Source organism: Petaurus breviceps, unplaced genomic scaffold, assembly GCF_028583685.1.
Source record: "Petaurus breviceps papuanus isolate PSGF00001 unplaced genomic scaffold, PetGlider_PUasm1.0 171, whole genome shotgun sequence".
NCBI classification, from domain to species: domain Eukaryota; kingdom Metazoa; phylum Chordata; class Mammalia; order Diprotodontia; family Petauridae; genus Petaurus; species Petaurus breviceps.
Window position 1 is genome coordinate 18427819 of NW_027185754.1, and position 18007 is coordinate 18445825.

Here is an 18007-nt window from a genome sequence, read left to right on the forward strand (position 1 = left end):
TATGCTGCTTCCACTGTCTGCTTCAATGTAGGTGGCACAGAAGATAGAATACTGGGCCTGGACCAGAAGACCTGAGTTCAGAGCTGGTCGCAGATACTTAGTAGCTAGGTGACTTTGAGCAAGTCATTTAACCTTTGTTACCTCACTTTCCTCGTATGTAAAATGTATAATAATAATAGCCCCACCTCCAAGGGTTGTTGTGAGGATCAAATAAGGTAATAATTGTAAAGTATTTAGCACAGTGCCTGTCCATAGTAAGCTTCATATAAATGTTAGCTATTATCATATTTTTATAATGAAATTTCCAAAGATTAATAGGTGGGCAGAGATCACTATTATTGTTCACCACACAATCTGATTGTCAACTTAGTTTGTGAACTGGTCCAACCATTCTGGTGAGCAGTTTGGAATCACAATTTTGAAAAATGAATAAAATGTTTGTACTCTGACCTAGAGACCCAACTGCTAGGCATGCACTCAAATAAGGTTATTATTCCTGGCACTTAGGCAAGTGATGGCAGTAACTCATTTTTGAGAACATGTAGGAACAGCATTTCTTTCTTAGAGGATTAACTGCAAGTGTCCTTAAAGACATAACTAGGAGTTCCAAGGGTTTTGAAGATGGGGGATTTGCAAGCAATGACAGTTATTTGGCTTAGCCCAATGAAAGAACCAGCCTGTTTCTTCTCCCATCTTCATGAATATATCCTCCTCCATCTAGGACGATATCCCTGTTAACAAAGAAATTTTTTTAAAAAAGAAAGAAAAGGAGGAGAGTAAAGGAGTTCAACACAGTTATTCAGCACATCAACCAAGGCACACACTGTCTGCAGAAGTCTATACCTATATTCTCCCACATTTGTAAAGAAGGGAGGTACCTTGTTTTCCTTTTTTGATGGGTCCAAACCTGGTCATAATAATTACATACAGATAGTTCAGATTTAGTTTTTGTTGTGGTTCTTTCCAGTGATTTTGTTGTAGTTGTATATATTTTTTCCTGGTTCTACTTACTTCACATAGCATCAGTTCATAGAGTTTTTCCATATTTCTCTAAATGCCTCATAGTAATTTTAAAAAAATTTATACATTAACTTTCATTTTTTGAAATTTTGAGTTCCAAATTCTCTCCCTCCCTCCATCCCCTGTCCTATGCATTGAGAAGGCAAACACCGTGAAATCATTCAGACATGGGACGTCAGGGAGAACATTTCCATTTTAGCATCATTTCTTACAGAGCAATAATATTCTGTTATATTCTTGTACCAGAACTTCTTTAGTCTTTCTTTGAAGGATCTTTGTTTATAATTCCTTGCTACTATAGAAAAAGTTGTCAAGTTGTTTTTTAGTTGTGTCCAAGTCTTCATAACCCCATTTAGGATTTTCTTGGCAAAGATACTGGAGTGGGAGAACTTTGTACACAATTACAGACATATCGTATCTGTGATGACTAACTTTGATAGACTGGACTCCTCTCAGCAATGCAAAGTTTTTAGAAGACAACTCCAAGGGACTCATGATGGAGAGGGATGAGGATGGAGAGAGAGAGACCACACCCAGAGAAAGAACTGTAGAGTCTGAATGCAGATTGAAGCAAACTGCTTGCTCTCTTTTTTATTTTGCTTTGTTCCTTCTTTCTAATTGTTCATTTCATTGGTTATAATTCTTCTTTACAAATTGACTAATGTTTAGTGTGAAGGTATTTGTAAAACCTATATTGGATTGCATGCTGCCCTAGGGGAGGAGGAGATGGAGGGGGAGAAAATTTGGAACTCAATGGATTGTGGAACTGAATGTTATAAACTAAAGTAAATAAATTTTAAAAAAAGGTACTAGAATGGTTTACCATTTCCTTCTCCAGTTTATTTTACACATGAGGAAACTGAGGCAAAAAGGGTTAAGTGATTTGCCCAGGGTCACACAGCTGCCCTGATTTTAAATGTGTCCACATTATGATTTAGATTAGGGGAAACTCAGTCCAATAAAATCTGGATTTACAGTTACAAACGATATCACACAGGATGCCAGTTTTTCCAAGGGCTGTTTTGCTGCTTGCACCTCTTAAGTATAGGACTCACTCTAAACTATTTTGATGTATGTGGGGCCTTTCTGTGTGTTTTATACCTAGCAGTAGAATCTGTGGGTTATAAGTATGGACATTTTCTTCACTTTTAAAAAAATTGGATTTAGAGAAGTTTTTCATGTCTTAGTAGTTGATAATTCTCTTGATAAGTGTTGTCTTTATCCCCTTACCACCTTCCCATTGAGGGCTAGTTGCCCATTTAGCTTGGCTGTCAAGATATTTAATGCTCTTTGTTTTAATACCCATACCCTCCATGAGAGTTCTCCTTTAAACGAGCAATTAAGTGAGATATAAGATACACAGAGGTCCTTCTGCCACCTTCCACGTGTGTTGGTGCCTCATTTCACTGAAAAGAAAGAAATGTTTAATCAGTTGTTCTCCAAGTTGGATTATGAGACTTCAGTCAAGTTCAGTTGGTAGTGCTATTCTCATTTACAATTATCATTGCATGTGTTCTTCTGACTCTTGTCAACATTGTGTCCTACTCTTTCCAAGCTCTTTCTCTGAATTCCTTATACTCATTATTTCATTCAACTCAGTAATATTCTATTGCTTTCATACATCACTAGATGTACTCTTTTTGATGCCAAAGGACAGAGTTTAAGGTCTGTGGAAACTTGATAAAGAGTTGCCAGCTCTGGCACTTTGCCTGGGAGGTGATGATTCTAGCCATAGCAGGAAAGAATAAGGATGAATGGGGAATTTGGATAGTGACTTTGATTTTTGCAAGGACCCTTACAATTTAGCTTCAGTCTTTGGTTTGGAATGAGATGAGCTCCCAGAATATTCAAATGTCAAAGTACATTTGAAAGCCAAACAGCATATTCCTCGGGTTGTCAACAGTATTACATCCTTGTAGTAGTTCTTGTGTAATATAGAGAAGTGACCTTTAAAGTGGATTCTATGCTCCACATAAAATGGAGCCTGCATTTCCCAGGAACAATGCATTTTGCTAATTTTTTAATTCATGGCTTGCATTTATTTTGCTGAAGCAGGAGTCTGAAAGTCTGGGTTTTTGCTAATGTTAAATATTTCTAAATTAATAAACAGCTTTGATGATTTAATACTATGAATAGGACTATGTGACTTTGTAGAATTTTTTTTATAATACTTTGTATTTGGAAGTGGTGTTAAGGATGGACAAGCAATGTATTGAGCTTAGGCAGAGAGTGATTTACACCAGTTAGTGCAGTTGTTTAGATTATGATATCTAAATTTTAGTTTTAAGTACCTTATCTTCATCAGAGAAAAACTGCTTCATAATCACACACTACACTCCATTTTTTTGGTTTTTCTTTTGGCTTGTCTTGGTCTTAAGGGAGACTGGTTAAATGTGTCTACAATTCATTGTTAGCCATTACCATTACCAGGTTCAGTAACATGATCTTTGCAAATAAAGACCAGGATATTTGCCAAAGTCTCATTAGGTTCTTCTTTGATGACTGAACTCTTATGTTATCAGTTAAGGATTGTCTGTTCAGAGCTTCAGAAGAGGGATATCATGAAATAACAAGGGTATTAAAAAAACTCACTTCAGATGTTGATTGCATTAGTTTTATATTGTTGGATTGTTGCTTCCAAAGGGAGTGCAGAGAAGGTGCAGTTCATTAAGAAGTCATTTATAGGGGTGGCCAGGTAGCGCAGCGAGTAAGAGCACTGGCCCCAGTGTTGGGATGACCTGGGGATAGAATCCCGGCTCAGACACTCGGCACCACACCCAGACATAACTGGCCGCGTCACCTTGAGCAAGTTACTTAACGCCGATTGCTTTTTAAAAAAAAGTCATTTATATTTGGCTTTATAATACACTCATATGTATCCTCATATGCTTTTCTAGTGTTCTTCCCCAGATATGTCTTCTAATTTGTCTTACTGTTCAGTTCATAAGCCATATTTTCCCTTAAGAGATGAAAAGGTCTACTAGGTATTATTTTAAATACATATATTTTATATGTATATTATTATAAGAGCTATTAAAAGTAGATTTGTATTTTGAAGCCTTTTAAAAGAAATATATATCATGATAGTGGTATTGTATATATTTTGTGGTCCTTTAAAATCACTCGTTTTTGTTTCTTTTTAAAATTAGATTGAAGATCCTGGATGCTTCTGGGTTATTATAAAAGGATGTGATACCTTTTTAGATCGTGAAATGGAATACCAAAAGTTAAATATTGAAATGAATGCCTTCTATAATAGTGTATATAAAGATGTAGAAAAAGTAAAGCCATTACTCTTAGAAGAAGGACAGGTAAATATCCTTATCAGCATAATTTTGAAATATGGGCTAAAATGTTTAAAAAAAAAAAACTCTGGTGGTATGAAGATGGGGAGAAAAGGAATGTGTGTGTGTGTATATGTGTGTATGTATGTATATATGTGTGTGTGTGTGTGTGACAGCACCAGAGTTCAGGTCCTGCCCCACTATTTACTAGTTATATGACATTGATCAAAGCCTTAAATTCACTTAGCCTCAACCTCTTCATCAATAAAATGGGCATCATTAATAAGCTGACCTTAAAGGGTTGTTTTGAGGTAAGAGATTTGTAAACTGATAAATCATTGTACACAATGCACTACTAATCTTTTTGCTACCTTGAAGTTAAATATAGACATTGTTTTTTGAAACTTAGTTTTTTTTTAAATGGTAGGATAGTACATTTCCTTTACTCCTATCTTTCTTCAAAACTTTTCCTAAATTAAGAGGCAACAAAATGTAGTAGTGGGCAGAGCATTGAACTCTGTGTGTCTGTGTGTGTGTCAGGAGAACCTGGCTTGGAAGTCAGGAGATCTGGCTTGAATCCTCATTTGTGCTGCTGATGAAGTCACTTGATAGCCTTGCTGAATTGCAGCTTCCTTATCTGTAAAAATAGGGAGTTTGCATTAAATATTCTCCAGTGCCCCTTTTAGTTCTCTAATACTATGATTCTGTGATTTGTGATGTTAACATACAACCAAGAAACTTTTATGTGTTTGTTTTTGCAGGCTTGTGTGGTTTACTGCCAGGAATTGAAGTGCTGGTGTAGGGCAGTTATTAAGTCAATCATGTCCTCTGCAGACCATTATTTGGCAGAATGCTTCCTGGTGGATTTTGCCAAATATATTCCTGTAAAATCAAAAAAGTATGTAGACCTCTTTAAGCCTTTCTTTTTTTATTTTTTTTTTTTGAGAAATTTTAAATCTGTGAACTGAATTATTGGAGTACAGAATCTTTGGAGAAAAGATTACAGGAACTGGTATTATATAGCTTTGAGAAGGAAAGACTTGCTGGCTCAACTCTGTACTCAGGGAATGGAGGGAAAAGTAGGCCTTAAGGATCAGTGGAAGGGCACTTATCTCCTTTTACTCATCTTCTCGTGGGTTATACTCAAATCAAAACTAGAACCTCACAGCTCTGAAAAAAAGGCACATCCTGGAATTGTGCCAGTGGGGAGCTTGTCTGTAATAAAGAACCTCCATGTAGACCAAGAGAGAGAGATTTTTTGTAATGGTCTGTTTCTCTGTTAGAATCTTCCTTATTTTCTGTTAATTTTTTTTTTGTTTTTAGTTTGGTGGGAGCTGTTTTATTAATAGGTGCATGAGTAATTTAGATTTTCTATTAGAATTTGGTTCTTTTGACAAACTCTTACACTATATATTTGATTAGTTTCCAAGCAAAAGAATGGTAGAATTAGATTTTGAAGGCACCTCCTTTGGCATCCAATATGAAACCTCCAAACAGCAGAGTACCTAAGTTATCCAAGGGATAGGTATTCTGCTCTATGCAAGGAGGTTCATTAAATGTGCTATATAAGTAGCGATTTATTCATTCAGTTGGTTATACCACAAATTCTAAGGGACTGCTTTAGTTGCAAAACAGACTATGTGATAAATTTTAGAAGAATTGAGATTAAAATGTTGAATATGGTGTTTTCACAATGCCCCATCCCTCCACCTGTTACACACCAAGTTAGCAAATAGTAATAACTGAGGTTCTCATTTGCCAAAATAATTAATAAAAATTGGTGCTGTGTACTAAAATAAAAATTGGATTAAAATGTTTTGTAAATCAGTGAACCTTCTAATTTTTAGTTGTACTAAATTGCGGTTTTGTTTTACTACCTAAATGTACTTTAGATATTGTGACTCTGAATTCTTTAACTCTTTGAGACTTAATTTGACAAAAAGAAGTACTGATTTATTTATGGGTTCTTTATGTAGCAGTTAATGGCCTGAATTAGTCATATTTGAGAGAAATGTTTTATTGTTATCACCTTTTCATGCATGAATGAAATGTCATTTATTGTTCACTCTGTATTCTGTATTTATGCAATGAATCTGTGTCTGTTTCACTATTAAGCATCCGAGTTGCAGTAGAAGCTTTCATGCAACTTCCTTATAGAGCAAAAAAGTTTAGACTATACTGCACAAAACCAGTCACATTACATATTGACTTCTGTGAAGATAATGCAGGAATTGTGTAAGTATGACTTCTTAGAAATATTGACTACTGTATAGTAGTCTTGCATTCATTAATCAAATGCAAGATATTTAGATTATACCTTTTCATTGGTGTTAAGGTTTTCCAAACTGTATTTTTTAGTATGATGTGTGAATCCTGGATATTCTATTTCCTTTTATAAAAATCTTTTATATTTCACTTGAGCAATAGTTCCCTAAAACTTGGCAGAATGAACCTTCCTGGTATACTGTCTAGTGTTTAATTTGTCTGTTAACTAAGCTTATGATTGATGGCGTGTATTCTTGAAGTTCTTTCTAGTTACTCTAATTGTTAGCAAAAAATTGTAAGAAATTTGCAGTGCATATATTTCCTATTCCTGGGCTACCCTCTTACTCCTTTCTTTTCTATTTACTTTGCTAAATGTTGTGTTGATTCTTTCATTTTAACACTTTTCCCTTCTTTCTGCTTCCTGTTCAATAAACATTTATTAACTCATTTTCTCTTCTTTCCTTCTCTCCTGGTCACTTTGTCTCCCTTTCCTGTGGTTTCTTCTCTGTCCATGATGCTTTCTTTATCTTTTCTGTACCGTTGTGGTTCTCATTTTGATGGATTTACCTGCTGTTGCTTCTGCCTCCTTTCCAGCCAACTTTCATGGTTTCTGCCATCTACTCTCTTTAGTCTTTCCTTTCTTTCCTTCTCTGTCTCCCCTATACAAGGAGATATGAGATGGGAAAATGGTTTATCTCTTTGTTAATGACAGCCTCATTTGCACTTTGTCCCTCCTATCACTTTTGCTTCACTCTCCAGCCTTGCTGCCTACTGCATCTGTGTTCAACCCAAGGACATCCCCTGCCCCCCCCCCCCCCCCCCCCCCCCCTTTACCCATCCCTTTCTTTGTTGAAATCACTGCTTTAGCTCTGTTCCCACATCTGACCCTTGCTGGTTCACTTTCCTTTGATCTTTCACCTCCTAAACTCCATATAGTCTTTACCTCTTCATGCTATGTCATCTTCTTTTTGCTCTACTGAGCTGTTTTCTGATGATGCTTTAGCTGTTCTTCTAACTTTGCTTATTTCTGCCTCACATGATTCCTTGGATTATAGTCTCTTAACCCCTTAACTCCTTTAGGTAGTCTGTTTTTTCCTTTACTTATCCCTGTCATTGTCAACTTTGCCTTCCTCTCCCTGATACATTCTTTCCAATCAATCTCTACTTCTTGCCCTTTCTACCACTTTCTTGTTCCTTAACTGATTGTCCAGATTTACTTCTTTCCCTGTTCACTTGTGTCACAATTTCATCTACTCTCTGACCTGTCTTTTCTCACTTTGACCCTTCAGGCTCTTGTCTCTGATCTGCCTTTTTATTCTCATTTACTTGCTTTGGGAGTTGTTTCAGCATTCTTTCCAGCTCCACTCATAAACACAGAATATTTTCCAGTTCATTATTCTTTCCATGACAGTGACATTTTAGAGCAGAACGTGATAGTTGTCCTCTAAATCATCATTAAAGGATAAGAATGTATCCTTACCCTACTTAATTTTCCCTTAGGAAGGCTTTTGATTTGTTATTCATTACCTTATTGAAATGCTTCCTGACTCGGTGCAGGCATTGCTCTTGCCAGGCTTGTCTCTCTGGCATATATCCAGTACTCATATAACATCTTTCTTATGCACTTATTTTAAAGACAAAATTAAGCTTTCCTTTGTATATTATATATAATATATACACATATGTATTTACATCTATACATATCTATGTATATATACTGAGTGTACCAAAAGTCAGTACAAATTTAAGCTTACTAAAACTTAAATATGTTATTTAGACATTTCTTATGGATCAGGGATTCTTAAGGAAAATATGAACAGTTCTGCAATCCAAATTAGGGTTATTGCTGATAGTACTTAGTAAGGTAATAGGAACCGGAAGTTTTTAGTTCTAATCTCCTTTGCACTGGATAGACTATTCAGGAATGCTGTGTTTAATTCTAGCTGTCACAATTGGCAAACTGATATTTATCCAGATGAGGGTGATTAGGGTAACAGAAGGTCTGAAATGAAGCACTGACTGTTACTCCGGGTATAGAGATATTCAATTCTTTTCCATTAGTATAGACAGCAGTACCATAAGGTAGACCTGTCATGGACATCAAACTATGTCTCCTAACTGCAAAGGGAAAGAAAAGGTTCTTGTATCTCTCATTATCATTATATTCAGAATATGTTTTTTTCTTTTTAAATATTTGTTGATGCTTTTTATAACAGCACAGTCATTTCCCAATGACTTCCACTTCTAAGATAACCCTCTTTAACAAGTACAGCCAAGCAAAGTAAATTAACGGTATTAAAATTTTATGTAACCACCCCCCACAAGAGTAAGAACAATCAATATCAGATTCTTCTTATGATAATGCATTCAGTGAAATAATGAATTTATTTGTGTTCACTATTTTTCTAGACCTGCTAAGAAATGGGATAGTGCTGCCATTCAGTACTTTCAGAATATTCTAAAAGGTAAGATAAGCAAAAGCAGGAATAGTCCTTATGTTTATACATTCTTATTTGTGTTTTATATCATAGTTAATGTTAATTTGGCAAGGCACTTTTTGAAACCCTAGAATAACCAAATTCCTGAGGGAGGAGAGAGAAGGGTCTTCTATGTAGATAATTAAAATTTCATAAAAATTAGTGTTTTCTTCCTAAATTTATCAATATGTCTGAATTTTAAAATTGTAGTTAGCTTTTTTATAGGATAGGAAAAGCACACTAATAATTCTAGTATGAATATGAATGCCTGTTTTGTGACTAGCACTAGATTTGGTGCTTGTGTAAAATACATGGTCCCTGCTTTCAGTCTGATTGTTAGACAAGAAATAAATAGCATATCATACGTGGTACTACAAGATTGTTAATTAGACCATAAGTATTGTAGGAACTCTTATGTGGAGGAAATAGGCCTTGAACTCAGTCTTGATGGGTGAGATTTGTTTGGATCGATCAAAGGGAAGGGGAGAAGAGGTAGGAAGGAGGACGAGTATAAAACCATGGGTAGAGTTGTAAATAGGTATGATGTGTGGGTGTGGGAGGGCAGGGTATGTTTGTGTATTATAGGAATAGGCCAGGGAATGAATGCCTTGGTGTCCTCTAGTCTGAGGACCAGCATAACAAAGTTCAGAGACATTAATCACCAGAAAATTGGCCCTCATCTCATGAATTGAAAGCCACTATAATCCATGAAGAACTTATATACAGTAGAAAGATTGTGATCTGCATCAGGAGAAGGGGGTATCCTCTTTGATGCAAGCATAGATCTTGGAAATAATGAAGAACGTTGCAGCATTTGCAAGAAGAGCTGTGATATAGTTGCACTAGTCTAGGTATGAGGTGAACACCAGTACATCAGGGTCTTGGTCCTAGGAATTTACAAAGATAAATTTGGAAGACATTGGAAAGGAAGAAATGACAAGACTTGGTGATTAGTTGGGTATCAGTTTCAAAGGAGAGGGAAGAAGAACAATCCCAGGGGTTTTGAGACTACAGGAAAGGAGTTGTCATTACCAGAAATATTGTTCATTTTTAAAGGCACTGGTTTGGGCCCAGAGGTTGAGAAATGATGAGTTTGGTTTTAGTCATATCAGGTGATAATGATGGAATATTTCAGTTTAATTGTCCTGTATAGACATTTGGATATATGAGACTTGGATCTCAGATAAGAAGTTGGGGCTGGGGTCATTTGTTTGATTTAGCTAACGATATGAAGGTGAAAAAGGGTGATTTCTCTGGGGAAATGAGTGTAGAAGCATATAGCAAAAGCCCAAGGATTGAGCTTTGGTGGTTCAAATGAGTAAAAATAAAGATGGTCCAACAATGGATACAAACCCATATAGTGTAATAATGAAGGGAATACCCACTCAGGGAACTTCCTTAAGCTGAAGATTCCATTTGCCCAGAGTTCTCAGGTTTAATATTCATTTTAGCTAGCATTTACTCAGTGCCTTCTATGTACAAGGCACTGGGGGTACAAAGATGAAAATGAAACAGTTCCTGCCATCAAGGACTCTCTCACTTCTGTAAAGCCTTGCCTTCATTTTAGACCTCATTCACTTTTTTCTCCCTCTAGGATTTTGAGGGGTTGCAGAGAGTTTTCATGGATGGTTGTTAGGGCTTCTTTTGCTGAGAAGAATAGGGGAGATTTTCAGGGCAAATCTACCAGGTAATAGGTATATAAAGAAAAGTGCAAAAGAAAATGATCTGATTGTTAGTTTGATCTTTTTAATGCCAAGTAGTAAAGTCTTAAGTTCAAGAAATTAAAAGTTGAATGATATTTAATAGTAAATTTCAAAGTTATTTTTTGTTTTATTGCCATATAAATGACACTTTTATTATTTATACTTAGCAACTACACAAATTGAAGCAAAATTATGTGGTATGGAAGAAGATATTTTTGATGTTTACCTTTATGTAACTATAAAAAATGAAAAGGTAAGTGAAGATCAGTTTGCAGTGGAAAAAATCCTGGATTTGGAATCATAGACTTTCAAAATTTTAAAGTTGAAAGAAACATTAGAAGCCATCTAAATCTGCATGTTACTTGCTAAAGGATCCCTTCCAATGGTCAGGTCCAGCCCTTTTAGAAATATTTCCTGTGAGGGGGAACCCATTACCTCATTAAAGCAGCCAGCCCATGCCACTTTGGAATAGGGTTAATTGTTAGGAAGTTTGTTTTTTTCCCCCTTATGTCAAGCCTAAACTTGCCTCTCTGCAGCTTTCACCCCTTCTGTCCAGTGAGGAAGAATTCTAATCCTTTCAAAGGACAATGCTTCAAATGCTTGAACAATACTTTATTGTCCCTCTTAAATCTCTTTTTCTCCAGGCCAAACATGCCTAATTCCATCCTCATATGGCTAGAACTGGAGTTACTTCACTACCCTTCTTTGTCTTAACTAAAATATTGTACCCTGGGGTGGCTAGGTGGCAGTGAATAGAGCACCAGCCCTGGAGTCAGAAGAACCTGAGTTCAAATCCAGCCTCAGAAACTTAACACTTATTAGCAGTGTGACCTTGGGCAAGTCACTTAACCCCAATTGCCCTGCCCTCCCCCCTCCAAAAAAAAAAGGCAAAAAAATAAATAAATAAAATATTGTGTCCAGAACAAAGCATATTATTCCACATGTGGACTGCTCAGGGCAGGATGTAGCATTAGCCTGCCACCTCCTTATTTCTGAGTGTCTTGCTTTCTTCAGTGCTATATCAGTGGTGACTTGTATTGAGCAAGTAATCTTCTAAAATCCTCATAGCTCTTTTTTTTTTTTTTTTTGGAAGGAGGCAGCGCCTCTCTCTCTCTCTCTGTCTTTCTCTCTCTCTTTCTCTTTCTCTCTCATTCTCTCACTTTCACTCTTCACACATTATTTCAGTGCACAGAAGAAAACAAGAGCAGAAGGGAACAAAGAGAGCAGTTTTGTAACATATACAAACTTTTAAAAACTATACATACCAAAAAAAACCCCTATACATACCAAGTTTATAATTAGTTATATAAGCCTCTTTGTAAATTGAAATGCTTCTATTAGATTAAAAGTTCATAAGAAAGTTTTAGAAATTTTAAATATGAAATGTTTTCCTGCCCTCCTTTCTCTATTGTGTTTCTTTGGAATAGAATATATTCTTCCTGAGTCATAGTCTAGTTTTGAATTTCATCTTTTGCTCCTTCCAGTTCAGTGATTGCTATTTTGTTATTCTGCAGTATTGCTTATATTAATAGACTATTTTGTAACACAAAATAAAATTTCATCTTAATTGAGTTAGAGTGGTGTTTGAAATATAGTCTTATCTGACTTTTATGAATCTCTTGACTTTGTGATGGGTTGATGGATTATCTTTTAGTTTTAAAAAATACCCAAAATAGGGGCAGCTAGGTAGCACAGTGAGTAAAGCACCGGCCCTGGACTCAGGAGGTCCTGAGTTTGGTTCCAGCCTCAGACACTTAACACCCACACAGAAAAAAACTAGCTGTAACCTTGGACAAGTTGCTTAACCCCAACTGCCCTCCAAAAAGGCAAAAAAAAAAAAATACCCAGAATTTGGAATTGAGGCACTGGGGACAAAAAGGAACTAAGAAAGCTTATCTCCTCTATCAGCCAAGCCCTTGTTCAAAGAATTGGCAGCCTAAAAAAATGTACTGGGTGACAGGGGAAAGCCAAGCTACACTAAGAAATTTGATCCTAGGTTTAGTGAATATTCCAAAAACAGTTAACTGAGAGCTGACTGTTCTCAAGTAGAATTAGATTAGAATAGAAAGGTATTTGTAATTCGTGAAATGTCCCTAATTTAGACTAAGATCATCCTGAATTATAAAATCTCTTTTAAAAAATACAATTCTAGGGGTGGCTAGGTGGCATAGTGAATAGAGCACTAGCCCTGGAGTCAGGAGGACCTCAGTTCAAATCCAGCCTCAGACACTTAACACAAAAAGTAGCTGTGTGACCTTGGGCAAGTCACTTAACCCCAATTACCCTCCAAAAAAAGCAAAAAAAAAATACAATTCTATTACTTTAAATTATATATATATATATATACATGTATGTATGTTAACTCATACTTGGTTGACTAAACTGTAAAGTGATTAGGAATTGCATCTGTTTTCTTTTAAAATAAAAATTATAATTAAGCATATCTATATAAATAACTTCAGACACACTAGAAGATGCTTTAAAAGTTTTTTCTCCCCTTTATATAGTATTTTTTTTTTAAAGCAATCGGGGTTAAGTAACTTGCTCAAGGTTACATGGCCATTTATTTCTGGGTGTGGTGCTAAGTATCTGAGCCTGGGATTCGATCCCCAGGTCATCCTGACACTGGAGCCGATGCTCTTACTCGCTGAGCCACCTGGCCACCCCTTTTATGCAGTATTTTTAAACACTTCTCAGTCAGTTTTGTTCTCATTATTAATTTGCATCATCTATGAAGAATGATAGGCATTGTGGTGAAGTAGATAGAATCAGGAAGATCTTGGCTTCTGTTGTGCTCATGACACATACATTTGGACCAGGAGCAAATCATTTAGCCTCTCAATGCCCCAAGCAATTTTTAAAAACTGTTAAGTTTTTAAGGTTTTGCAGTTTCGTTGGTGGAGAGAAGTTTTATACCCAAATTCCTATACTAAAACTCACCAGTCTGAATCCCATTTATTTAACAACAAGTTAAGTGGTTTTCAAAATGTGGTCTGGAAGCTCTGGGGTCCCTGAGACCCTTTCTGGGGGTCTCTGAGGTCAAAATTATTTTCATAATACTTATAAGACATTTTAATTTCTAATATAGTAAATATCAACAGATATATAGCCCACATAAAAGCTCTTTAGGGTTATCACTAAAGTTTAAAAGTATAAAAAGATTTTAAGACCAAAAAGTTTGAGAACACTATGGTAAAGGTGTAAGTTCCTGTCAGAAAGATAAATTTCCTGTTGATACCAGCAACAACAAAAAAAAGAATTAATACAGCCCAAGTTAGTGGCATTTTTTTTATAGCTATGGATCTTAATTGGGGTGTATGCTCAGAAACTATATATATATATATATTTTTTTTTTTTTGGAGGAAGGCAGGGCAATTGGGGTTGTGACTTGCCCAAGGTTACACAGCTAGTAAGTGTTAAGTGTCTGAGACAGGATTTGAACTCAGGTCCTCCTGACTCCAGGGTTGGTGTTCTTTTCACTGTGCCACCTAGCTGCCCTGAAATGACATATTTTTAATTGAATCAGATTTGTTCAGCAAAAATAGTTTTTGAAGATTCAAGGTAGAAATTAAAAAAATTTTTAAGTTACCCCAAATCTGACTAGACACAGACCCATTATATTCTGCAATGCCATTGTACAAGATGACCCTCTTAATGTTCAGGATGAGGACCACTCACACCCAAATTTTTATCTCCTCTAATAGGTATAAATCATAGTATGGAAAAATCCCTTCATATCAGCTTTTAGAGGAGAAAATTGGGATAGCTCTCTCAAGTCTTTTTGTGTCTGAAATGATGCTGAATTTTATAGTATGAATGGAGGATAATAGACATAGTATAAACAGTAACATAAAGGTCGTTTAGTCCAAGTCCCTCATTTCACAGAAAAGGAAACTGAAACCTAGAGAGGTGAAGTGACTTGGCCAAGATGACACAGAGGAGTAGGTAGAATATAACAGGCAGAATATTAACCCAAGTCCTCCAGCTCCAAATGCAGTGCTCTTCCTATAACTCTCTGAAAGACCAGGCCAGGTCAAGAGGGGGACTTCAGACGATTTGGGGACGATGAAGAACCTGTGTGTTAGACACATATAAAGAAGTTATTTGGGGTGAAAGAATGACCTGTGAAGAGTCTTGAAGGTAGCAGTAGGTGGGACTGAGGAAGTTGGAATATCCCAAAGCATTGAGATGTAGATGTCTTTCCCTTGTCTGTGGCCTTGGTAAGGCTATTGTTTACCATTAGGCATTGTGCCAAATGCCACTTAAAGTTTGTGGTACCATTTAGTATACTTAACTGTCATTTAGCTTTATTCTTTCTCAATACTTAATGTGTTTAATTTTAAAGGTATGTGTTAATGATGACCTGGTTGCAAAGAACTTTGCTTGTTATGTAACACCCACTGTTGAAAAAAAAATTGATTGTCCAGAGAAAGCTGTGCCAAAGAATGTGGAATCTCCTCCAGATAAAATCAATCCTGCACTTGCTCTTTGGCCAATGTTGTTGCAAGAAAAGATTCCTGAAAAACTTGGAAAAGGTATATATTATTTCAGATGTAAATATATGTTAAATATCTGTTTTCTGTCATCTCTTTTAAAGAGAACTAGCTCAGTATACTCCACTAAAATACTATCCTGTTGTGGAGTCAGAGGACCTGAGTTTATATCCTGTCTCCAATTCTTACTACCCTTATCACCTTGGGCAATTAACTTAATGTCTTTGGACCATAGTTTTCCCATCTGTAAGACGGGATTGAATTAGAAGGCCTCTAGGGTGCCTTTCAGGTGTAGATCTGCGATTCTATTGCTTCATGAAAACTATGCCTTTGGAACATAAGCTCTGGCAAGAAAGGTTTTGATAACAGGTCCATTGAGGAATTCTTAACTGAGGACCAGCCTGACTGAATTTTATCATCAGGCTAAAAGATGATGAATTTTTCAGGCATAGCTATTCTAGTAGAATCATAGATTAAATGCTAGAAGGGACCTTAGAGGTTATCTAGTCCAGAGCGTCTTAAACTTTTTCCACTCATGACCCTTTTTCACTCAAGAAATTTTTATGCAACCCTGGGTATATTGGTATATAAAATAGGTATTCAAATCAAACATTTACTAATAATCATAAAGAAGTTTATTTTAAAACAATTCTTTGGTATATATATATAATTTTACCATTTATTAAGGACAAAAGCAAATTTGCATACTGAAATGGATATGCTTGTTTATTTTTACATAAAGAATTAAATCTTAGCCGAATGTTTGATACTGCAAGATGTAGAGCTTCTTCAACAGTTTTCAGAGTTGATTGATATTTTGATTTTATAATCATCAATGCTGAGAATGCTGCTTTGCATAAATTTGTAGTACAGAATGGCAGAAATATGTTTAGAGTCATTTCAGAGATTGTTGGAAATTCTGTCCTAATCACAAGCCAAAATTAACTTAATGTTTTGTTTAGGAAACTCAAGTATTAAACCTGTATCACTTAATAACTCAGCAAATTCTTCTTGAATTCTTAATGTCTTATGTCCGACATGTTTTATTTCAATCAGTTATGGTTTATGAAACCAACTTAGTTTTTTAGAATCAAAATTTGAAGGAAAGTATTTCTGAAACTGTCTCCAGGTACTTGATCAGTCAAAACTCTTACAGTTAAGTCTTTGGGAGGGTTATTTTCAATTAAAAAACCTTTTGTAAAATTTTCAGTTTTATCTTTTAACATAAATATGCTACAATTTTTACTTGAAGTGACATGTTTAAATCATTGAGTTTTTTTTTAAAATATCCAGCAGATAACTGTCTTGTAAGCTATAAGTCATTATGAAAAAAATTAACAAAATCAGATTTCCACTCAGTCAAAAATATAACAACTTCATCTTTCAGTTTCAGTGACCTGTTTAAACTTCTCCCTGTTGAGAGCCACATGATTTGACATACTTTCCTTTTCTTGTGAATTTAGACGTACTACAACCTGGTGGCAAAGATTCCACCGAGTTGTCACCAGTCATTACCTCTTCTGTCTAAATTTAGCCACTTATTGATAACAAAAAATATTTTTGTCCTAAAATATAAATAAATATTGCTAATTACCTCTTAAGTAAATACTAGCTTTAGTTTATGAAATTATATTTGTTTGTGCTTAATTTAAAAAAATTGACATTCACACTTCTTTAACACATATAGCAGTGATGGTGGAGAAATTTTATTCAAGGGCTTTTGTCTTGCTGCAATTAAACACATTTCTGTAAAAAAAAGATGACAGCAATTTTGAAAAATCAAATATTCTAACACAATACAATCCAAAGATACACTAATTTGATACATGCTGAGGGATGATGGTAGGAAAATACGTTTCTGTAAGAGCAGAAAACTTTGTATGTACAGGAAAAATACTGCAATTCAATAACACAGTAATATTGAATCTGAGACAAGTTGTTTCTTGGCAGCGTTCGTTGGCATTGCATGGTGTGGTGGCATGCACAGTGCAAGGTTCGCATGTTGTGTGTTCAGAACCAAGGCTACATTAAAGTCATGTGATGAAACATGGGCAAGACTGCTAGAAACATCTCTGATTCATTATGCATTTGATTTTGAATTAATTTTTGGTTGTTGCATGTTCAGAAACCTTTTACCGTTGCTAAATTTTTCATGACCCTCTCATTCAGTTATACAGCCCCATATGGGTTGTGACCCACAGTTTAAGAAGTGCTGATCTAATCCAGTGATATGAAACTCAAATAGAAATGGATCCCAGAGAGTAGCCAGGTGGTGTAGTGAATAGAGCACCAGCCCTGGAGTCAGGAGGACCTGAGTTCAAATCCTGCCTCAGACACTTAACACAAAAACTAGCTATGTGACCTTGGGCAAGTCACTAAACCCCAGTTGCCCTCCAAAAAGAAAAAAAAAAGAAATGGATCCCTACAGGTTACATCTTAACTTAGAAAACCACAAACTAACATCAATATTGAATTAGATTTCTATTTTGTTGAATATTTACCAGTTACATTTTAGTCTGGTTCCAGTGGGCTTCAGGATAGTACTGGGGGTAAGGGGACCTTGGTCTCCAGTTTCACACCTGATCTAGTTCAGCCCCCTCATAGAGAAGAGACTGAGACTGAGAAGCGAAAGGAATTGTTCAAGGTCACACCAGGCAGTAATTAGCAGAGCCAGGCTATGAACCCTGCTCACTTTCAGTCAGCAGCTACTTAAGCACTAATAGTGTGTCAGGCACTATGGTAATTGTGAAAGGTAGTGCCTTAAA

General features: G+C 35.9%; 1 protein-coding gene across 1 annotated transcript in view; it reads left to right on the plus strand.

Moving 5' to 3' along the window:
• The window catches only part of TDRD12 (tudor domain containing 12), a 71999-nt gene that overhangs the window by 3087 nt on the left and 50905 nt on the right, over positions 1-18007 (plus strand). The window contains exons 3-8 of the mRNA XM_069082613.1: positions 4170-4331; positions 5066-5202; positions 6420-6539; positions 8979-9034; positions 10917-11002; positions 15095-15284. Of these exons, the coding sequence (XP_068938714.1) occupies positions 4170-4331; positions 5066-5202; positions 6420-6539; positions 8979-9034; positions 10917-11002; positions 15095-15284 (751 nt within the window). The remainder of the gene's footprint in view (positions 1-4169; positions 4332-5065; positions 5203-6419; positions 6540-8978; positions 9035-10916; positions 11003-15094; positions 15285-18007) is intronic.